A 23,717-nucleotide genomic window follows, 5' to 3' on the forward strand; every position below is an offset into this window, starting at 1 on the left:
AGGGGCCACTTTCTGCTTCCCTCCAGGGTACCTACAGGCAGGGACTGAGGCAGGGCTTACTCACATCCCCAGCCAACAGGACAGAGTTCAAGGTAAGAGTATTTTTCAAGATGTCCGACCCCCTGTGAGTCCCGATAGGTGCCCATCATCACCACAGCTATGAGAGGCAGGACTGGCTGTGTCTCACTGGGTCAAGTCAGTACAAGTGCAGTTCTGGGCACCTTGCTTAGACTGAGGGAAGCGGGGAAAGGGGCGGAAAGTATATGAACCCACCCTGTCCTAAGGCACCTGTCGGAGGAGGCTCTGTGAGCCACATCACGCAACACACAGACCTCAGCCCTGACTTCCCTCACAGGCAGTTACTGCAGCTGCTCTCAGGTACCAAAGGCAGGGCTGGCCTCCACCCCTCAGTGCTTTCCTCCGAGGACCACACTGCTGTTCCCTGTGAGGAAGTGGAAGGTCCACCCAGTGACGGGGCAACAGGGGGAGGTGGCAGGCAAGCCCCTAGAGCACACTCCAGCGCCTTAGAACACATGGTGGCCACATTCCTCCATCTTGCAAAGACTTGGGTGCACACACCTGTCCCAGGACTAGTGATCCTACTGCTGGAAACCCTTCTTCCAAGTCTTTCCTCAGCTGGTGATGGCACAAATGCCACCCTTTGTGACGGACCACCTTCCCTGTTTTTTAGCAGATCTCCCTCTGGGAACAAATATTCATTGGCACCCTCCAGGCCCAGCTCCTCTGTCTTGCTCCCCAAGGGCAGAGACTCAGTTAGTTTGTCCCCATGCCCAGGCCAAGCTAGCTGGGCAGTGTGAGAGTGGGGGAGGGAGGGGATACAGCATCTGAAGCCCAAGTGTAGGAGGAGGCAGCAAATGTCCTGGCGACAGATCTGCAGCCTTCCCTCCCTACTTGAGGTGACTCAATGGTGCTAGGAGCGAGGGGCCCATTCCCACAGGGGAAGGGGAGGCCACATGGGATGGGAGGGAGAAACGGCCTGGAACATGAGGAACAGCAACGCTCCCAGAGATTATGTGGCCATTAAAAACGACAAGTACAAGAAATCTGTGGGAGAGCTTCGAGGGGCCACGTGCCAGGCCGACGGCAGTTCTCACGGCTTTCATAAAGCAAGACTGCAAACAACCTCGGTGCCCAACTGTAGGGGAGCTGGTAAATAAGCTATGCCTGGTATGCTCACTGGATGGGGAACACTACAAGAAGAAGGGTTTTTAATAACCCAGGAACATGCTGCCCTTGGGAAGCCTGTGAAGGCACAGCAAAAGTAAGAGGGTTGCATGTGGCGTGACAGAGACAGACAGAGAATCCACTAGAGGGCCCGGGAGTGCAGGGTCTTTATTATCAAGATGGTCTTCAGTAACAACAGTTAAATCCTGAATCTGAAAGGCACCTTGACAAAATATTTTGTTTTTAATGTTTGCCAAAGGTCAGAGAATCATGCACCTGCCTATCTTATGGGAAATGGTTGTGTTAGCACTCAGGCCTGTTTACTGACAGTTTTTCATGGTTTAAAAGATTTAAATGCCCAGAAAACACCTTGCAAGGTGATATTTCCTTCCTCATCAGAAAAAGAAGAAAAGGAAGAGGCATGTGGCTGGCCGGCAAGATGGACTCAGGCGAATCTCTTTCCTTTTTGAGTCTCCAGCTCCTCAGCCATAATATAGGGCATTAGTTGATTTTTCCTGACTATGATAAAATTCCTGAGGCTACCCACCTTATTTACAAAAGAGAGAGAGAGCACGCTTCATTTTAGCTCACCTCACAGTTCTGGGTATAAAGTCTTAGGAGCCTTATCTTTTTGCTACAAAGAGCATCGTGTGACATATGGGTATGTGTGAACATCATGTGACGTGTGTGTGTGTGTGTGTGTTTTCATTCCCTTTCTTATTAAGCAACTAGGACATATAGGTGTATGTGTGTGTGTGTTCATTCCTATAAAGGCACTAGGATTTAATCATGGACTCAATACCCAAATGACCTTTTTCTTTTTTTTTTTACACTTTAAAAACTAAATATGTATGTATGTGTCTATGTGTGAATATGTGCTCATGTGTACAAATGACATCAGAACTAGAAGGTATTTATTGGATCCTCTGGAGCTGTAGTTATAGGCAGTTAAGAATCACATGGGTCTATAAACTGATGGTTTTGACATTAGATGTATAAACTGAGGACAGGAACGCCCCAAGGTGTGGCTGAGGGGAAGGCTTTTATTGTAGATATGAGGGAGAGAACGCCCAAAGGTATCTGCGAGAGTCCAGAGCAGAGGGAAAGTAGTACACTGAACATGGCCAGCAGACGGGCCTTGTCCACACAGGAGGGGGTGGGTGAGAGAGAAGAGAAGACAGTGTGGCAAAGGAGACCAAGAGGGAGAGGCAAGAGAGGAAGACAAAAACGGAGAACCAAGATGACTGAGATGGCAGGGCTATGTAGTAATGAGAAGCTGGGGGAAGGCAAGTTCACGAGCTGCAGAAGTTTAGGCCTGGGTAGTTGTGGTACTGAGAAAACCTGGAGGCCAGCATGCACTTTAGTTTGCTGATAGGCACCACAGTCAGCCATTTGCCCTATTTCTTTTGACCCTGACAATGACCCTGATGCTGGGAACGCAACCCAGGTCCTCTGCAAGAGCAGTACATGCACTTCAGTCCTGAGCCATCTCCTGCCAGCCCCATCTTCCACCCTCTACCATCCCAGATCCTCACCTGTAAAAGATATCTGTGATGCTTCCACAGTCCCATGTACATGTTACGTTATTAACTAGACACACATCCCTTCATAGTGTGTCACCATAACAAACCATCGAATACCAATGGAAGCTTTTGATAGTTTTTTCCACCTTCCTCCCTGTCAAGGGCGTGTCCCTACCACCCCCTAGTAGATTAGCTGAGCCTGTGCGTTCCTACCTACAGGGTTCACCAAGCTCTTAGTCATTGCTATGGTCCCAGCAAATCACTGGCTCTTGACCCAAAGTTGGCCATACATGGTGACCCAACTTTAATCCCAACACCTGGAAAGCAGAGGCAGGATGATCTCTGAGTTTGAGGACAGCCTGGACTTCACAGCAAGTTCCAGGTCAGCTAGTGCTAGACAGTGAGACCCTGTCTCAAGACACCAAAAACCAAAAGGCAGTTATTCTGAGTGAGGTCTGCAGCTCAGTGGGTTTCTGCTTGGAAAATACAAAACAGTTGAAGGATCTACTTAGAGGACCTCTGGCCACTGCTCCTCTCCTCAGTACCCTACTTCCCCAACCAGAACCCAAGAGCTCCACGTTGGGTGCCATTTTGTAGACACAGTTTCTCTCCCACCTGGTCCCACTGCCCTTCAGCCCCAAGTAAACAAATACACTGAGGCTATGTTAATTACAAACGGTTGGCTGATGGCTCGGGCTGCTTATTGGCTAGCTCTCTCTTAATTATTAATCCATAACTACTAATCCATACATTTCTTATCTTACCGGAGAACGTCCGGCATCCTGTCTTCCCAACCACTGCATGGCATCTCCTCTGGCAGCTTCTCTTTGTGTCCTCTCCCCAAAATTCTCATCTCATAATCCCACCTATACTTCCTGCCTGGCTACTGGCCAACCAGTGTCTTATTCATCAACCAATAAGAGAAACATCTATACAGAAGGACATCCCCCATCAAGTCAAAGCAAGTGGCTTTTGAGGGTGGTCTTAAGTGCTGCCCTCAGGCATGATCTCCCTGGGCCCCTTTGCATCACTGGGGGGAGACAGTCTTAGCCTGATGGTTTATAGCCTGATCCAGCCTCACAGTGAAATACTGCTGCCTCTGCTGCCTGCCGTCCAAGACTTCACCAACCCCAAGCAGATACTCTGTACCTCTGATATCAATCTGGAGCCCAGAGCTCTGCACAGAAGACAAGCTGTAAATCTCAGACTGCAGGGTCTCTGGCAGGGAGGCATCATGGGAGAATTCATTCCTCATCCTGGGATAAATTACCTCCCAGGACAGGAAGGGGGAAGCGGTTGTTCATTTGGTTGAAGAGTGGCTGTTTGGATGGCTCTCTGCCTGATGGGATTCCCCAGCTCTCAGGACTAGAGAAATCCCATCTCACTGCCTGCATCCCCTGTTATGGGTCTGAGGTTCCCACCTTGCTGAGCAACTAGCCACAGGGGATCCAAAGTCACTGATAACCAGGGACATTGAACAACAGAAGAGTCCTCTTCCTACCAAACAAACCACTCTCAGGAGGCAGGACAACCTAATGGACTGTCACTGGATGAATCAATCACCCTCCAGGTCAAGTTGTGGCCAAAGAGCAATTGGCCAACACAGAACAGACTCCATGTTCTTTGTGTGCTCATTTTGTGTTGTTGTATTTTGTTTTGGTATTCTTTGTCTTAATTGTTTGTTTGTTTTCTTTTTTGTTGTTTGATCGGGTGGATAGGGAGGAGGGTTGGGTCTAGGAGTTGGTGGAGGGGAAAGAATATGATCAAAACATACTGCGTGAAAGCAATTTTTAAGTAAAAATTACAAAATAAAAAGAGGCAGGGCAAGGTCAAATAGCCTTCAGAGAACTGTGTGGTACTGGGTACTGGTGGTTCTGTTGCTTAAGCAGGGGTGGGATACAGTTGGTCACCCAGCGTCCTCTCGAAAGTTCACTTGCTCATGGGTTTCTTCTTTGTTTTAACACAGGGTCTCACTATGTAGCTCTGGCTGTCCTGGAATGCACTCTACCAGGCTGGCCTCAAACTCACAGAGATCTACCTGCCTCTGCCTCCTGAGTGCTAGCACCACCACACCCAGCCCAAAGGTGCACTCTCTTGTTTTAGCCATTTCCTGTGCACAGTAGATCTTACAGCAGAATGTAGAAGCATGGGATAGCATGTTGGTACTGATGGAAAAATGGGGAAAGAAAGTATCAACAGTGGCTTACTGAGGTAAAGAAATTTCCAGAAAGGCATGTGAGAAATGGTTAACTGTGGTTCCCCAGCATTGGAGAGGTAAGGACATGTTTCTGGGCAGAGCATTTTATCACAGCAACTGGACAAGTAACTAAGACACATGAAAACAGATCTCCTCCTCCCAGCCCCTGTGCTCAACAGTTCTCTAGAAAGAATCCTTTGGAAAGGAAGGGAAGACCAAAGGATGCCAGGACTTTCTAGATTAGAAGGTAACTGTCCAATCCTCTCTAACATAGTTCTGCTGAATATAATGTCAATATCTGCTTCCCCCAGGGTCTCGCCAACACAAGGTGCTGTGAATTTGTATATTTCCTCTTAAGACTGATATTGTACTGGGGCTATCAAGATGGCTCAGTGGTTAAAGGTACTTGTCACCTAATAGTGCAGGCCAGATGACCTATGTTCCTCTCCTGGAACCCATGTAAAGGCAGAAGGCAAGAGCTGACTTCCCAGAACTGTCTTCTAGCCTACACATGTGATTTGGCATGTGTACTCACACACACAATAATAAATACAAATTTTAAATGATATTATGGAGTTGGAGATTGATCGGTGGCTAAAAGCACCGGCTGCTCTTGCAGAGGCACCAAGTTCAGTTCCTTCACCCATATGGTGACTCACAACTGTAGATAACTTCAGTTCCTGGGAATCTCATGCCCTCTTCTGGTCTCTGAGGGCCCTGTATGCACATGGTGCACAGACAGACCTGCAAGCAAAACTTTTTAAAGAAGCCTTTAAGAAAAGTGATGTTGTCGGGCGTTAGTGGCACATGCCTTTAATACCAGCACTCAGGAGGCTGAAGCAGGCGGATCTCTGTGAGTTTGAGACCAGCCTGGTCTACCGAGCAAGTTCCAGGACAACCTCCAAAACAATACAGAGAAACCTGTCTCGAAAAATCAAAAAGAAAAAAGAAAAGTGATGTGCTGTTGTCTCTGTGTCTCCCCCATGCTACCATAACAATCGCCAAAGACGATGCGGCAGCCATCTTTCTTCCTCACCCTGGCCATTCGCATTTCTCCATATTGCTGCTGACAACTTCCCGTGCAGATTTCTTATCTCTTCACTGGAGGGATCTTCCTGCACACAGGGTATTATCCTCGGCCAGTGTCCTGCGCCATGAACATTTCTTCCAGGCCTGGTGGGGGGGCGGTGGCCCGAACCTTGTAGGTGGTTTCTTTTGTTATATATATACCCCCTTCTTTTTCAGTTTGTTTGCCTTGTGAAATTGGCCTTTGGTGTTTCTATTCCTTCAGCTGATAATAAGTTGACAACTCAGTCTGGCAAGGCTGTGGATGTGAATAAGACCCTGCAAACACCACTCTTTTTTTTTTTTTTTTTGGTTTTACGAGACAGGGTTTCTCTGTATTGTTTTGGAGGCTGTCAGTCCAGCCTGGCCTCGAACTCACACAGATCCGCCTGCCTCTGCCTCCCAAGTGCTGGGATTAAAGGCGTGCGCCACCACCGCCTGCAAGCACCACTCTTAATGTGGTCCCTCAGGGTTCTCTCTAAGTCTGCTTGCCTCCAGCCCTCCAGCAGCCAGGGGAAGCTGCCTAAAGATGCCCCTCTCCCACCTGTCAAATGTCTGAGGAAGAATGAAGTTCAAATTCCTCTAGTGTGCTGTTAGCTGAGCAGATGAGAGGTGGCTGGTAGGGCTGGGTGGGGAGCGGGAGTGCAAGTTTAAAGACATGTACTGTGTCTTTGAAGGGAAGCGGTGTGAAATCTCTCCTCCCGTTTACAGTTAACAACTGATAGTTCAAGCCACAGAGACCCAAACAAGCCCCGCCTTGTAGTCAGGATTGCCTTTTTGCTCTTCTGGCCTGGTGAACCATGCTCTGTTTACAGGGTCCAGCCAGAAGGTAGGACTCATTGTCCTAGAATCAAGCTCTACAGACCACAGTCCTGGGGAGGGGAGCCCATCCCCAAGCCAGGAAAGGTGCTCTAGGATGTGTACATCCAAAGGTGGTGCAGTGCAAACCGAACCCTGGCCCCTGCAGCCTGGGTTCAGGCCTAGACCTGCCTCTCATTGTACGCACCCTTGGAAGTCATTCAATCTCTCTGCCTCAGTTTCCTCGTCTGAAAAATAGTGTCTGCTTCAGTCAGGCATGATGCCGAGTTCTCATAATCTCAGCAGAAGGAAGGCCGAGGCAGGAGAATTGAGAGTTCAAGGCCAGCTACACAATGAGACCCTGTCTCGTGAAACCAAAGTCTGAGGATGTTGCCAATTGGTAGTGCACTTGCCTGCCGTATGCAAAGCCCTGGCTTCCATCCCAGCGCTGCCAAAAGAGCCAAAACAAGTTCTTGCTTCATCGGGTTGCTATGAAAACTAATAGTTAATGTGGAAAGCACACAGAGCGTGGTGTGCGGCACACTCAGGAGCCACTGCTGCTTAGACCTCCTCTCACCTGGTCCCTGCTCCAGGGTCACCAACAGCATCCCCCCACCACCTTCCTAAAGACCCCACAAGATGGGTCTGTGATTTTCAAACCATTTCTTCTTCTGCTGCTGCTGCTGCTGCTTTATTTCACTGCATCCACACGTACTTCCTTGGGGAGCGCTATCTGCTCATTTTCCCTAAGGAGGAAACTGGGGCCCAAATGGGTTAAACAAGTAGCTATAGGGTGCTGTCTGGCCCGAAGCACTCTTTTTTTAAAAATGTTTTTACTTTGTTCAGAATATTTTATCCATTTTTTTCATAGAAGAAAAGGGGTTTCTGTCTGAGATTTTTTTAATTATCTTTTTTTTTAAAAAAAAAGCTGGAGAGATGGCTCAGCAGATAAGAGCACTGGCTGCTCTTACAGAAGATCAGAGTTTGATTCCTACACCCTGTATTGGGCAGCCTACAACTGCCTGCAACTCCAGCTCCAGGGGGATTCCAGGCCTCTGGCCTCCATGGGCACCAGCACTCATGTGCATACACACATACACACCATTTTTAAAGATTTGATTATAAGTTTTAAAGGTGGTAGGACACGATTTTATCCCGTTCCAATACAGAAGCATGCATTGCTTGGTCTCTGGTCCTCAGACTTGTAGCCCTGGAGCTCAGGAGGACATTGGTCCTACTCTGCTCTCCTTCACTAGGCTCTGACTTCATTTCTCTGCTACTCTCCCTCTCCCACCTTTTCACTCCTCTGCCTGGAGGCTGCTCACGCTCCCACTTTACAGAGAAGACGGGGGCGGGGGGGGGGGAGACAGGTCAGAGGCAAAGTCATCAAATGAAGCCACAGAGCTGAGGGACAGCTGCTGGGACTGAGGTCAGTCCTATGTGGTAGTCTGGAATAGAGGTCTGAGTAGGAACCAAGCTTCCCGGTCCTCCCTGTGGGCATCATGTCACAGGAAGAATGTGAGACAGGGTGCCCAGGCCCTAGCTCACAACAGGTGCCCACTGGGGGCAGTTCCTCTGCCTTCCCTCCCTCTTGTGTGTTGTTAATGGAGCAGCTGAGGACCTCACAGAGTGGAGGACAGACGTATGTGGAGGACACATACCAGAGGAAAAGGTGGGTGACAGAAGTCAGCCCCCTAGTGGGCTACAGGGAGAAAGTTGCAGAGGTGAAGGGCTGCTGTGTTAGTTTGGTGGCAGGGAAGGGACAGCTGCACAGGTCAAGGAAGTGATCAGAGAACGGTGGAAGATCAGCACGATAGAGGTGACCAAGAGGGAAGAAGCCCTGGGCTCCCTTCACTCTCTGTGGGTTCTTGTCTTGCCTCTGAGTAAGCCCAGGCCCCAGGGATGATTTTAAACAGTGGGAGTCGCCAAGGTGTGCTGTTCAAATGGAGCCTATCAGACAGCCTGAGAGGACCACAGGGGAAGTGAGTACTGGGGAGAAGGCAGAGGACGGAAGGTTTCGCTATGCGATATAATCTTGGCTGGTCTGGAGCTCCATATGTAGACCAGGCTGGCCTTAATACCACAGAGATCTGCTTCCCTTTGCCTCCCAAGTGCTGGGAATAAAAGCATGCACAACCATGCCAGCTCTACAGGAAGAAATCTTTTTGTTATTGTTCTCACTAAAAATAAGGAAGAGGCTGCGCAATCTCTATCTGAGCACATGAGAACTTGAGCTTAGGACAGAGAAGCCAGGAACATGAGGGAACTTTGCTGCCTTCCTTCATGGCCGCATCGCCTGCCGGGTCTGAAACATGCACTGGGAGGAAAGATGAACAGAGCTAACCTTCTGTGGCCTTACAGTCTGTTTTGTTTTCTTTTGTCTGTTCGGGTTGCTTAAATGATTGCCCACCCCCGACTGCTATGGAAAGGTTGCCCATAGCTTCGTTCCCCTGACCTTTCTAAGCAGAATGTGGATCTTATGCCCCTTCACTCACAGCATACAAGAAAAAGAAATGTCCTAAAGACGGGGAGCGAAGGAAAGGGCCAGTCACAGCTTCACGCCACCCAGCGGGCCGGGTGGGGGCGGGGCAGCCACTCACTGACATCACCAGCCTCGTCATGGGAAATAACTTCCGCCATTCAAAGCCTTATTTGCATTTTTGGAGGCCCAAGGAGGCATTTAAAATCAGCTTGTGTGTTGACATTGCAGTTATTAAAATCAAACAAAAGAGCCCTTCCTGAGTCTGGCTAGTTCTTCTTAAATTTATCGGGTCCCCGCTACCTGATTTAAAGCCCTGAGCAGATGTTTCACAGCAGGATGTCCATCAGCTCCAGATGCCGCTTTGTTCAAGCTGAGTGCATGGCACGCACTGGCAGCCACACTCATGCAGAGGGCCTGGGGCTGTGAGCATCCGAGGCTCTCCCCGGCATTTGGCATACCCACAAGGGCCATTTGTAACCCCTGCCTGCGGGTCTGACAGAGAGATGAGCAGCAGGAGTGAGTAGCCAATCACATTCCATCCTATCATCTTTCCCGTTGTCTCCTAGGTAACCGACACAGGGACACATCAGCTAGCTGGGTACCACAGGACACAGGCGTGTGCGTGCACAAGCACTAGCATGCCATCCTAACAGCCTGTGATTCCAGACACTTGGCACGCGCCTGTCAGCACCCTGGACAGCTCACGGAGCAGCCGCGGGACTACAGTAAGAGCCTCTACTCGCACTGCTTTCCCACATCTGCCCGGTGCTGTGTCAACCCTCTGTTCAGGATGTTTCTCCCGGCTGCTATTCACACTACTCAGGATCCTGGTTATCTGTGGAACCAGCCCAAGCCCTGGGTTAAGTCCCCCCAAGGCTCTCACCAGAAAGTCCCTGCCACAGGGGCTAGACACCTTGCATCTCGAGATCTGGGCTCCTTCAGCATTACAGTTCATCACTGCCCCTCTTGCCTCCTCTCCTGTCTTCAGGTCACACTGTCCAACATGCACAGCACCTGGACACCCATGCTTTTCTCTGCACATACTGATCCTGGCCCCAAATCACTGCTGCTCCGCTCTGGGCCTGGCCGGGCCTGAAGTCACCTTCGTTGACTGCATGCGCCCTGCCTGAAGAAATCCCTTTCCCTGGGACTTTGCAGTACATCTCCCCCACGAGTCAGCTCATTTCAGAGAAGATTCTGAAGCTGTCCTTTCCACACTGACTCTGACGCTTCTTTATCCGTCCCTGTCTTTGTTTATGGTGGGACCTTTCACACTCAGAACAGGGCTCTCAACATACTGACTGCTGCTGCTTCATTCCCCATCTCTTTGGAGAGGGTAGGGCATGATGACTTCTGGTACCCCCCTAGCTACCATTGCAAAAGTCTGTCAGAGAGCAGGAAGGAGCAACCCAAATCAAGCTGACACTGGGAAGATGCTGCTGGCAAACATCTCATCGTCTCAGTTGGGTTGCACAGGGCCTCTTCTTGTCTCTCAGTACTATCCTCCAAGCACTGGGCGCCTTGGATGTCTGTTGTTTTGAAGACTGGAGCAACTTTTAGCTAAAGACCAGCTATTATTTTTCTAACCGCACAGTCATTGGCCCATGTGTGTGTATGTCTGTATGCATGTGAAGGGGGGGGGTCTTTCATGAAGCATTTGCTGCAATGAATGAAAGAGAATGTGTCACTATCTATAGGAGCATGAAGGTCAAGGTGAAGGTTCACTGGCACATTCATCTTTCTCATACACACACACACACACACACACACGAGAGAGAGAGAGAGAGAGAGAGAGAGAGAGAGAGAGAGAGAGAGAGAGAGAGAGAGAGAGAGCATCTTGAAGCAAGAATCACATAATGCTCCCTGAAATTGCATGGCCATGTGCTTCCCTCTTCCAAGAACCAAGAACCTGGTTACCACTTCCGGTTCTAGAACTGGTGCTGAGTAGTCTGTCACTTTAAGTCAACATCAGAGTGTAAGGTAGTGGACTAATTAGCCATAGACACTACCCTGTGGATTCCCCCCAGATCATAGCAATGGAGAGCCTAGTAGAGGTTAGTCAACACAAAATCCACACTGGGTCCTGAGCTCTCTGCCAATCATGTTTCTTTCCCCAAATCTAAGGTCAGGTCAGTTGTACCCATCAGAAAGGACGACCTTCTACTGTGTGCTGGTCCCTACACGAGGACAGTACAGCAGAGACTCTTCACGACACCTTCAGGGCAGAATGAAAAAACTAAAGTTCCAAAACAGGGGGGAGAGCTACCTAGCATGCATGAGTTCAATGCTCAGCATTGCAAAAAGGGGAAGATCGCCATGGAAGGCCTCACCCTCCCTGGGGAGCAGAAAGGGGGGCAGGGAATGGGGGGAGGGAACTGGGATTGCATGTAAAACAAGCTTGTTTCTAATTTAAATTTAAAAGGGGGAAAAGCAAAAAGGGGGTAAATTACATGCCCAAGGTCACACAGTTGGCACTTAGAGAAGCTGTTATAGTTAGCTTCAGCTGTCAACTTGACACAAACCTAAAGTCACCTGGAAAAGGGAGCCTTCATGAAGGAATCACCTCTATGGACATGTCTGTGGGGAATTTATTGACTGTTAACATTGGTGAACCTAGCCCACTGTGAGCAATAACATCCCTAGGCAGGTCAGCCTGGACTATATTTTAACAGACAAACTAAACATGAGCCAGGAAACAAGCCAAGAAGCAGCAGTCCTCCGTGGTCTCTGTCAGTTCCTGCCTGGAGCTCCTGCCCTGGCTTCCCACTATAATGGACTATAAGCAAAACAAACTCCTCCCTCCTCCAGATGATTTTGGTTATGGTGCTCGTCACAGCAATAGATAAGCAATCTAGAATAGAGGTATTAGACAGACTTGAGTCTGGTCCCCAAGCCTGTTCCTCTTCCCCAAGGCCTTACATTACCCAGAATGGTACCCAGAGGAGTCAGCCTTGTTCAAAGCATCCCTTTGTCTGGGTAAAGCCCCTCTCTGAAAGACACCAGGGGTCCTGTCCTCAGCTGAGCTGACCTCCCAGCACCCAGTCTTTTGTCCAGTGGGACCCATATCTCAGAGCCTCTCATCAGTGGCAGGCCCACAAGAACCAATTTCCCTGTAGTCCAGAGAAAGCCAGAGACTTTTTGTCTATTTAAACAGTAATTTCCTGCCTCGAGATGGCTGCACCAGCCACTCTCTGTTGGAACGTTGAGGTCACGGATCATCCCAACTAAGATTTTCCAGGAAATACTCCAAGGCTGAGTTCTGCCTGTCACCAAGGGAGTGGCCTTTGTCAAAACAGATGGCACCCATGGCAGGCAAAACTGTCACAGGTGCCTGCTGTCACAGGCCTCATATGCACCCCATCTGTATCTCATACGTGTTACCCACCTGTACATACATGCACATACCCTGTACCATGCACACCTGCCATGGGATTCATGCCACAGGCCTGTGTGTGCACATCTTGTTCAGCAGGGGGGCTGAACAGGAGGGCATCGCTTTCCCCAGCAGGACATTACAGTTCTCCATGCAAAGCTGGCTCTGGGCTGTGTCTGGTCAGGACTGAGGCCTCAGTGAGGGCAACCTAGGCAAAGCAGCTGTTTCCAGAAAGTCCCTATCTGTCTAAAGGTGGGCATTGTTTACCTGTCTGAGCTAGAATTCCTGGTTTGCTGGCTCCCTGAGGGTACTTCATACCCCTAGCTGACTGCCCTACTATGTGCCTCCTCCTTTGCCTTAGGGAAGAAACTGCCTCTTCTGAGTCCCTAAGGTGCCCAGGTCTGCCGTTCAGCTTCTGAATGCCAGACCCATAAACCTCAAAGGCACCAACTCAGGCTTGATGGGAGTCTGAGCAGAACGGATGGGCAGAACCCCAGGCCCACTCCTCCCCAAAAAGCCTCAGAAATGGATCCGTCCCCATGAGATTGTAGAAGACTCAACTTGGGGGCCCGAAAGCCACCTAAAGCTTTTGGGTCCCATAGATTTAAGTTCACATCCTAACTATCCCCACTTCCGGGCTGTGTGACCTTGGGAACTGGGCTTCACCTCTCTGAGGCCGTTCTCACCTGTAAAAGTGGAAAGAATCACAGCGCCCCCGAAAGGTGGTTGTGAAGGTTAAAGGCAGGGGCAGGTGTGAGGTAGTGCCGGTGTCACCCAGTGTCGCCCTCAAATGTGAGCTATGGGGGTGGGGGATGGCAGCTGCCTTCTGCCTCGCTTGGTCTGGGACTTGCGGTCCTAGCAATTCCTAATTAGCATCAAACCCAAACTTTGGTTGGGGGTGGCAGGCCGGTGCAGGACCTCCCACTGCCGCCTCACCCTCATGCTCTTCCCAGTGGGCCGTCCAGACAACAGGTAAGGGGAGGGGCAGTCTGGAGGTGCCGCGTCGCAGCGCTGCGGCAGGGGAATCCGAGCAGGGACCCTCAATCGCACCAGTCTCTTTGTAACTTGGGCGGCTGCGGGCCCCGGGTGCGCGCAGCGCCGCAGGCCGGGAGTGCTCAGGAAAGTTGGGCGCTGAGCTCTGAAGGATCGGGGTCCTGCGCTCCCGGCCCCGCGGGCGGCGCGGAGGAGGAGGCACGTGGCGGCTAATGGCCCGGCTCCGCTGCGGCTGTGCGCACCAGTGTCCTATCGAGCTCTGTGCAAAGCGAGCGTCCCGCGGTGACCCTCCAGCCCCACGGATGTCCGGCCCCTCCGCACCCGCGTCCTACCTTCGTCCGGCAGCCGCTGCAGACAGAGCGCCAGGTTCCTGCGCCAGCCCCGCATCCCCACAGCCACCGGGCGGCTCCACCCGGCCTTGCCCCCGCCGGGCCGGGCGCAGCGAAGCGCTCCGGAGGCCGCGGGCCCAGCGCGCGGGGCATGGGCGACCGGCTCCGTAGATGCCGCCGGCTCCGCTCCGACTCCCGCGCCCGCCCGCGGCTGAGCAGCGGCTCCCCGAGAGCGCGCGCTTTCCCGGCGGGGGCGGGGCGGGGCGGCGCGGCGCGGGAGTCAGGCGGGAGGGGAGCCCGGAGGAGGAGGGCCTCGCACCCGCAACCTGCCAGCACCGTCCTCCCGCCCCAGCGCTCTGCACTCAAGGATTCATGAATGAACGAATGCGTGGGGGAATGTATGCATATGTGCATGAATAAATGAATGAATGAATGACTGGCTGGCTGAATGAATGAATGAATAGATCAGTAAGTAAAGGAATGAATAGATGAACACTAGGATGAAAGAATGATTGCATCATGAATAAATGGATAAAAGTAGACGAATGCATGTGTGAAAAAATGAATGCATGAGGAATAAATGGGTTAGTAAAAAAATGAATGCATGAACGGGTGAACGAATGAATGAACGGGTGAAGGAATGAATGGGTGAATAAATGAGGAATTATGATAATATAGACAGAAGGGGTGCGAATAAGTGACTGACTGACTAGACGAATGAGGTCATAACATAATCAATGAGGAAATTAATGAAGGGAATAAGTAGCTGTTAAATGAATCAATGTCCTCCAGCCTTTCTTGTGGCAGACAAAAGTCATCCAGAACACTGCCCTGAGGCCTGCCTCCCTCCCGCTCTAGCAGGAAGCCTGAGGCGTGTGTCTTGCAGGTAAGGCCTGAGAGACTCTGGAAGGATAGGACTTGTAAGAAGCTTGCTAAGGCTGGATCTGGGGGGTGGACGGGGGAGTAGGAGGGTGTCTGCTGGGTTTGACTTTGTACCTAGGGATGGTTCCAACCAGCCAAGTTGGCAGCCATTGAGCTCAGCAGATCTCAGCTCCGAGGAACAGCTTAGAATAGTCAGTAGTCAGGTGTGCGTCCTCAGAGGTGATGACGGGTACAAGAGGGTCTCTCTGGTCAGTGGGGAGGGGGCCTGCTCAGAGCAGCCTATCCCAATAAGTGATGGGAAGGTAAGCAGTCTCTACCTGGAGCCCCGGTCTGTCAGAGCTTAACTGTGTGGTTCTGTAGGAAAATCGCTTATCTCTCTGAGCTTCCCCAGTCTCTGAACCTACAAATCTGAGAACACTGTCATGTCCCAGCAGTCAAGTTAGGCTGGAGCCAGGAGTTTGTGTTCTAGAGGGAACTGGACAGTAGAACCAAGAACTTGATCCTATCAGCCCAGCCACTTGAACTTTGGCCTTCAAAAGTACTGCCTCAACCTTTGTGCATGACTGCTATAATTGGCCCACTTAGCATATGGAGATGCTAGAGCTCAGAAAGATTAAGTACACTGCCCAAGGCCACACAGCCAGGAGCTAACAGAACTGACATTTAAATCCAGGTCTACCCAGCCCCAAGGCAGCCCAGTAAGCACGACCCACAAAGACTGACATGTATGCTTGTCATTTACTTGTGCTGCTAACAACCCTTGATGGAACTCATCACAGCCTGGTATTCATTTTGAACCATTAATCACTTTAGTCAGCAGGCCTGAGGCAGAATCAGGGAGGGGCGGGCCAGCCAGACTCAAGTTTGCAAAGTGAGCTCCAGAACTAGGCCCAATAACTGTGTATCCCACAGGAGGGTGAGTCTCCTCACAGTGGGACAGCGGTTTCTCCCATCTGTGCCCAGGATGACGGTCTCTACGGCTAGAGTGCCAAAGTGCCAAGGCGGATGGGGTAGATTTGCTGATGGAAGAGGTAAAGATCCCCATGCTTAGACAGGGACCCCAGAAAAGGCCAGTGACACTCAGGGTGCTGCCCAGTTGGCAGTGGCAGGGTGCAGGAACAGGCTGTGTATAGGAAGGGTCTTCAGTGACCTATAGGTGCTGAATGGGCCACGGAGTGTCATATAAAACAGACATTTCATCATGGTTGGGCATAGAGGATATGTACAGAGTGGATGACAACTGGAATCTTCTGGAGTCTTCCCTTGCTGGTTCCTGGCATCTTTAACTTGAGCGAGACTGTCCTTGAAGGTGGCTTGGGAGAAGACTGCCCCTTCCCCAATTTGGAAGAAGGGCTAGTCAGCCTTCTGTTACTCCAACACAGCTGAAGTCTTTAACTTTACAAGAGAAAATACTGGTTTTGATTCACAGCTTTGGAGGGTTCTGCCATGATCATCTGGCCAGGCTGTTCTGGGCTTGTGGTGGCACACACACATCTTGGCATGAGCTCTCAGGGGTAGGAAGGAAGAGTGAAAGGTGGGAAGCAGGACAAGATTAGCATGCTTCTAATGACCTGAAGACCTCTGGACTCCACCCATTGAAGTCTTTCTACTTCCCATGAATGCCACGATGGGGACCAAGCTTTAAAATGTGGGTCTTTGCGGGGGTCACTCAAAATCCAAATGGCAGCAGGATGATAATACACAGATGGCCCTTGTGATAGGATGGGCTGACTCAGGACTTCATGCCTTGGTGAGGCTGTGAAAATGACATATATTACTCGGTAAAAAGAGTAATCAGTTTTGCCGGGCGGTGGTGGCGCACGCCTTTTATCCCAGCACTCGGGAGGCAGAGGCAGGTGATCTCTGTGAGTTCGAGGCCGGGCTGGACCGACAGCCTCCAAAACAATACAGAGAAACCCTGTCTCGTTAAAAAAAAAAAAGAGTAATCAGTTTTGCTCTTTGCTGGGGACAGCCATAGGGCAATGACCTGACATCTGCATGGAGCTGCAGCTGAGCTATGATGGACCACAGGCTCTTAACCCAGGGTACTTCTGTCTTACAGTGAGTTTCTGTGAATAGAGCCCCACTGCAATGCACATAGTTATAGGGGCAGAAAGACCAGCAGCCCAGGATTACCCAGAAGCATCTTAGTCCTCCAGGTTATGGCATACATTGCACTCAGAGGAACAGAAATGGAAGGGAAAGTAATGGGACAATGTTCTACCTGTCCTCTAAACTGGTGACTTTCCAATTTGGCCTCAGTTGTCTCCTCCTTTAAAAAAAGGGGGGGGGGAGTCATCCCTGCCTGCAGGGGTTAGCATGAGGGTTGAATGAGTTCACGTGAATGAAGTGTCTGCTGTCGGACTCACAGAGAAGGTGCTATGGAAGTGTGAGGTACCCCCAAAGAACAGTTGCCACTGAGAGAAGCTGTCAGGAGCCAGCTGATCAAAAAGCCTGCTTAGCTGACTGTTACTACTTCAGTGGCACTCCAGTGTGCCCAGCCCATGCAGCTGGCATACCTGCTACATGGTGCACATGCCCATCCTGTATAACCTAGGCTTCTGAGCAGGGAGGTTCCAGCATGTGCCTGTCAGAGGCTGGTGACAGCTGCATGACCTGCTGCAGACAGGGACCAGACCAAGGTCATTTCCTAGAAGACACAGACCCTAGACCAAGACTCGCTCCCAGGCCTTCTGGTCAGGGTTCTCTGGGGAGATAAGGAAGGTACTTGGCTCTGGGTGGCCAGGGGCAGGTACTGTAGAGCTCCAAACACTGACTGCAGTTTAGGGGATATGTCAGCCTTTGATGGTGGTAGACAGAATTAGGCCTGGTGGCGTGGGTGGAAGGGGCTGAGACAAAACACCAGGACAGAGGAAGGTACTGTTGCTAGTTATCTTTTTAAATGTAAAAATCGAACAGGAAGATTTCCTTGTATTTGATATGGATTGACAGCAGCATGTGTTCAATTTATAACCGTGTGCACATTTTGGGGTGTGTACTTCCAAACCATTTTGCCCACAAAAGACCCGGAAGTTCAGAGAACCCTGGGCAAAAGTAATCACCCCAGTACAGGCCAGCCTTCTGGGTGAGTATACCTGCAGTCAGCACTAACAGTTGCTTTGCAATTACTGCAGGACCCAGCAGGCTCCCAGCAGCCTTTGTGCTCTCACTGCAGCTCCTGTACAAGGCACCACACGGAACTGAGTGTGGCCCGGCCTTCCCATTGTTCCTGGCTGTTCTTCATTCTTTCCTGATGATTGCCACCACACAGTTGGTATTCTACATGCTTATGCCCTTTGCCTTCTGCAACATAATCCAGATCTTTCTGTTGGTCTAACTGGAGACAGTGCTGAGCATTCAAAAGAGCACAGACTTTGCAGTCACATAACCAGAGCCCAAATCCCACACCATCATTTCATACGTTCGCTATGTGCATACTTATTGAGCACCTACTAAGTGCAAGCCACCATATCCCATACTAGAGTACATCAGTGACTGGACCGAAGTTTTTGCTCTGATGAGCTAGTATGCCAACAGATCAACTCACCAGCTACACAACCCCAGACAAATCACTACACCTCTCTGAGCCTCGGTTTACCCACCTTGGAAGTAGAGCTCATAGCTCCCCCTTCCCCAACCTTGCAGGGTGGCTCTGACAAAAGTAGGTAAGCGGTGCATTTGTAGAGTCATTCCCTGTGCCCAATTCCAGAAAGAGCTGCTGTGGGATATTTGATCACACTTTGTGAAGATGTGTCTTTGTTTTACCTCACCTCCATAAGGCACCTTCTGATTGGTTTAATAAAGAGCTGAATGGCTAATAGCTAGGCAAGAGAGGATAGGCAGAACTTCCAGGCTTAGATAGGAACTCTATGAAGAATCTGAGTGGCGGGGGATCTGCCAGTCAGACACTGAGGAAGTCAGACATAAAGTACTGAGGAGAGGCACATGCAGAATGTAGATTATAAAATGGGTTAATTTAAGTTTTAAGAGCTAGTTGGGAGCAAGCCTAAGCTAAGGTCAAATTTTCATAATTAATAAAAAGTCTCTGTGTTATTATTCAGGAGCTGGCAGTTCAAAGAAAGACCTGCTACAAAGAGCCTCATTCTAACCCTGTTTTCTGTAGCTGCTGACAAGTACAGATGATGAAGGGACAGGGGTTCTTCCAAGTCCATACAGTGAGGTGTGTGGAGCAGGAACTATCTCCTTGAGTGGAAGGCTCTCTGTACTATCCAGGCACGGATAAAGAAGCGCATGACATTCTGGAACCGAGGGGAGCTTCTCTAGCCCCAGAAACTGCTTTACCCTGCTAGCCAGAGAGGCTAGAAGCTGACTCCTCTCCTCACTCTTCATTATCACATGGTCACCAGGGGAAATGGACCCCAGGCACCTGATAGAAACAGTGGCATCTAATGGAACAAAGACTTGGAGGCCCAGTCGCCTCAGCACTTAAGTCTTACAGTGTGTGTGTGTGTGTGTGTGTGTGTGTGTGTGTGTGTGTGTGTGTGTGTTCAAATGCACTAGCATGTGGAGGTCAGAGGTCAATTTCGAGTATTGTTCCCTGAAAGCTGTCCACCTTGTTTTGGAAGTAGAGTCTCTCAGTGAGACTTGGGGCTCAGCTGGTTGGCCAGTGGGCTCCAGAGAGCTGATTCTTTCTGTCTCCCCAATGCTGGAATTACAAGCAAACACCACCACATGCAGCTTTACTATGTGAATGACCGGGAGTCGAACTCAGGTCCTCATGCTCATGCCATGGGCACTTTACTGACTGAGCCATCTTCCCAGCCCCAATACTTTTATTCTTTGAATACAATATGGCTGCAGTTATCCAGCGCAGGCCCGATGCAGGGTGGGGTGAAGGGAGGAGAATAGTGAAAACTGGCTTCCCTGTTCTCAGCCCTGCAGTTTGGCCCTGGCTACCTCTTGCTCACCTCCCTCAGCCAGATTGCAGCCCAAGCCCATCTCAGCATCCTAGAGACCGTTTAGGGAGCATATTCCTAGAGGGCTCCAGGTCCCGATCTTTTTAATGTGGTTTGAATAAGTGTCCCCCAAGGGTCCGAGTGTTTAAATGCATCATTGCCAGCCCATGGAACTGCGGGGAGGTGCTAGAACCTTTACGTGGTGAGGCCTGATGGAAGGAAGTCAGGTCACTGGACATGCCCCTTCATGTCCCGAGGGAATGTCAGAACATGGTCCCTCCTCTCTGATTCACCTCCTCCTGGACAGTTCCTTGCCTCCGGGGCCCCATCCTGATAAATCAGGGGTTTTGTTGTTTGTTTTTGAGACAAGATCTCACTGTGTAGGGCTGGCTGGCCCAGAACTTGCTTTGCAGCCCAGGCTGGCCTTGAATTTACAGAGATTCACTTGCTTCTACCTCCACAGCTCTGGAATTAAAGATGCACGCCACCATGCCTATCCCACCACAAAAAGCTGTGCAGTCCAAGCCTAAAGCAACAGGATCAGGGCATGTGCAGGCAGCGGGGGTGGGCATCCAGGATCCAAGAAGAGAGCCTTGCCACAGGATATGCCTTTCAGCCATGTGCCTGGTATCAGCAGTACAGAGCAAAACAGAGGAGCCAGACACGCTCTGAATAGTCTTGAGGGGCTGCTTTCCAAGATCAAAGCCAACAGAGAAAGGATCCCAGAGAGGGGAAGGTATGTATGGATGAACTGTTGTTCCTTCCAGATGTTTGTCAGTTCACAAGTCTTGTAGGAGAAGAGGATGAGGGGTGGGGCAGAAATTTCCTTGGAGGTGATGAGGCAGGAGCAGTGCACATCTGAGGCCAACCTGAACTAAATAATGAGACCCTGTCCTGAAAACCAAGGGCTGGGGGTGTGACTCAATAGCTGGACAGGTTCCTAGCATGTGAAAGGCCTTGAGCTTGGTTACACATCTGTCACCCCTGAAAAAGCAGTAGGAAATGATCTTTAATCTCATTACACTTGGGAGACAAAAATGGAGGGCACTGCCCAGTAAGGAGGTGAGGCCTTACTAGTGAGTAGTCTAGGCTTTCAGTTAGGACCACTAGATGCTTATGATCCAGGAATCAGGGGGGAACTAAGAGGAACCAAACTGATAGTAGTTACAGCCCAGACTCAAGTCAACTTGGTTGTTCTCAAGCACAGGCTTGGAATGGACCAGCACAATGCAGTTCTAGAGACTTCGACATGATGGAGAATTTCATTGGAGAACCAGGATCTATAAGTCAACTTGGTTGTTCTCAAGCACAGGCTTGGAATGGACCAGTACAATGCATTCTAGAGACTTTGACATGATGGAGAATTTCATCGGAGAACCAGGATCTATAAGAAGTCATCAATGTAGATTCAAAACCCAAAAAAGAAAATGTTCAAATCCTCTGACATCAAGGACGAGTTATGAGTGATAGATTAATAAACATCTTCAGAAGATTAGTGGATTGGAAGACAGTCCTTCATTAGATAGGCTGAGATCTATTTAAGGAACTAATGAAAAACATAGAAATGCGCCGGGCAGTGGTGGCCCACGTCTTTAATCCCAGCACTCAGGAGGCAGAGGCAGGCGGATCTCTGTGAGTTCGAGACAGGGTTGGACCGACAGCCTCCAAAACAATACAGAAAAACCCTGTCTCATAAAAACAAAAAACAAAACAAAAAAAAACATAGAAATGAAACCTGGGGACCAGGGGAAAAAAATCTACTATTCATGTAACTCATCGCAGGAGGGAAGAAAAAATAAAATGGAACAGAACCAGTATTTTTCATAATGGCAAAAAAATTTCAAAATTAGTGAGGAAAATAGACATCAACTTTTACGTGGGATATGTGGAAGAGAAATCATATTTAATCATATAAGAATAAAATTCCTAAAATTCAAAATAAAAAAACAAAACAGCATCATCTTACTTGTGTGTAGAATCTGCAAAATGAAGGTTACAGAAGCAGAGAATAGAATGGTAGGTGCCATGGGCTGGGATGTCAGGACTGGGGAATCTTAGTTAAAAGAGACAAAATGGATGCTGAAGAGATGGTTTGTCAGTTAAGAGCACTTAGTGCTCTTGCTGAGGACCTAGGTTCAATTCTCAGGGCCCACACAGCAGCTCACAATCATCTGTAACTCCAGTTCCAAGGGATCTGACCTTCTCTGGCATTAAAAGCATATGGTGCACAGACATGCAGGCAAAACACGCATGCACATAAAAATAAAGTTTTTCTTTTTTGGTTTTTCAAGACAGGGTTTCTCTGTGTTGTTTTGGAGACTGTCCTGGAACTCATTCTGTAGACCAGGCTGGCCTCGAACTCACAGAGATCTGCCTGCCTCTGCTTCCCGAGTGCTGGGATTAAAGGCGTGGGCCACCAACACCAGGCATAAAGTTTTTTTTAAAGAGACAAAATTTGAATCAAATAGAGGAACAGATTTAGGAATTCAGTTGCACAGCAGGATGACTATAGATAACAATGTATTATTTGTTTGAAAAATCCTGTCAAGCATGGTACACACCTTTAACACCAGAGTGACTGGCAGAGGCAGGCCAGTCACTGAGTTTGAGGTCAGCCTGGTCTACATAGCAAGTTCTAGGCCACTCAGGGATACACAGGGTGACTCTGTCTCAAAACAAACAAAAAATGTTATGTTTTCTGGGATTCAAACTCATGACAACAATGGGAAAAGTTTAAATGAAACTAAAATAGTCTAGGACTCTAACAAATTTGCACTGGACTCAAATCAGCAGGAGAGTGTGATATTAACGTAACAATTAAGGTAGCAAGTGATGTGTAGTCAATATCCTAACACAAGACACACAAAGTAGTAACAGTTATTTCTTAATTTCTCCCCAGTAAGGAAAGGGGAGGAAGCAAGCAAGATAGGCAGGACCAACAAATATTAAGCAGGTAAATGTAAAATGGAATTAGTTCAGAGAATATGTTAAGTACTTAGAGCAAGGAGTGGGCTTGGTAATAAAAGCAGAGTCTCTTCTGCCATGCAAAATAGTAAGGATGTAAAGATGAGATAGGGGTTAGGGAGATAGCTCAATGGATAGAGAGCTTACTCTGTGGGCATAAGGACTGATGTGGGATCCTCAGCACTCACGTAAAAACTTGGCATGGCAACATGCACCTGTAACCCCAGTTCTGGCAGGGCTGGATCTCAAAAAAATAAGGTGGAGAGTGACTGAGGAAGACATTCTAGTGTAAACCTCTGGCCTTCACATGAACCTGCATGGACAAGCAGACCTGTACACACATGTTCACAGACCAAATACATACAAAAATGGACCCATGCGTGTGTGCGCATGTGCGCACACACACAAAGACAGAGAGAGAGAGATTCAGTAATATGCTGTTGCCTTTGGAGTGAGACTTTCTGATGAAAGTGGCATATGAACTGGGCTTTTAATGTCAGGTGAAATTTTCACAAGATTTTCATTTGTAGGTAGTGTGTGGTGGTTTGAATGTAATTGGCCCCATAGGCCCATAGAAAGTGGCACTATTATGAGATGTGGCCTTGTTGGGTGTCTCAGTTCACTTCCTGTTGTCTATAGATCAAGATGTAGAATGCTCAGCTCTGCTCCAGCACATGTCTGCCTGCAGGATGTCATGCTTCCCACCACCATGATAATGGACTAAACCTCTGAAACTGTAAGCCAGCTCCAATTACATGTTTTCTTTTATAAGAGGTGCCATGGTCATGGTGTCTCTTCACAGCCATAGAAACCTTAACTAAGACATAGTGGCAGTGGGAAATGGAGAGTATGGTTCAACCGTGTATTTATGTATGCAAATTATGAAGGAAAAGCATAATGGAGACTATAGGATTATTCAGCTCCAAAGTCATGAAAGCAAATGTTTAAGAGACATGGGTTCATCAGCTTACAGTTTGGGGTACAGTTAGGAAGTCTCGGCAGTAGGAGCT

The 23,717-nt window shown here is 49.3% G+C and overlaps 1 protein-coding gene across 1 annotated transcript in view; it reads right to left on the reverse strand.

Moving 5' to 3' along the window:
* Grip2 (glutamate receptor interacting protein 2) overlaps positions 1-14,177 on the reverse strand; it is a 76,043-nt gene extending 61,866 nt beyond the window's left edge. Inside the window, exon 1 of the mRNA XM_040737864.1 lies at positions 13,949-14,177. Within this exon, the coding sequence (XP_040593798.1) occupies positions 13,949-14,003 (55 nt within the window). The 5' untranslated portion in view covers positions 14,004-14,177. The remainder of the gene's footprint in view (positions 1-13,948) is intronic.
* Positions 14,178-23,717: the final 9,540 nt, after the last annotated feature.

Source organism: Mesocricetus auratus, unplaced genomic scaffold (genome assembly GCF_017639785.1).
Source record: "Mesocricetus auratus isolate SY011 unplaced genomic scaffold, BCM_Maur_2.0 Super-Scaffold_100676, whole genome shotgun sequence".
NCBI lineage: Eukaryota > Metazoa > Chordata > Mammalia > Rodentia > Cricetidae > Mesocricetus > Mesocricetus auratus.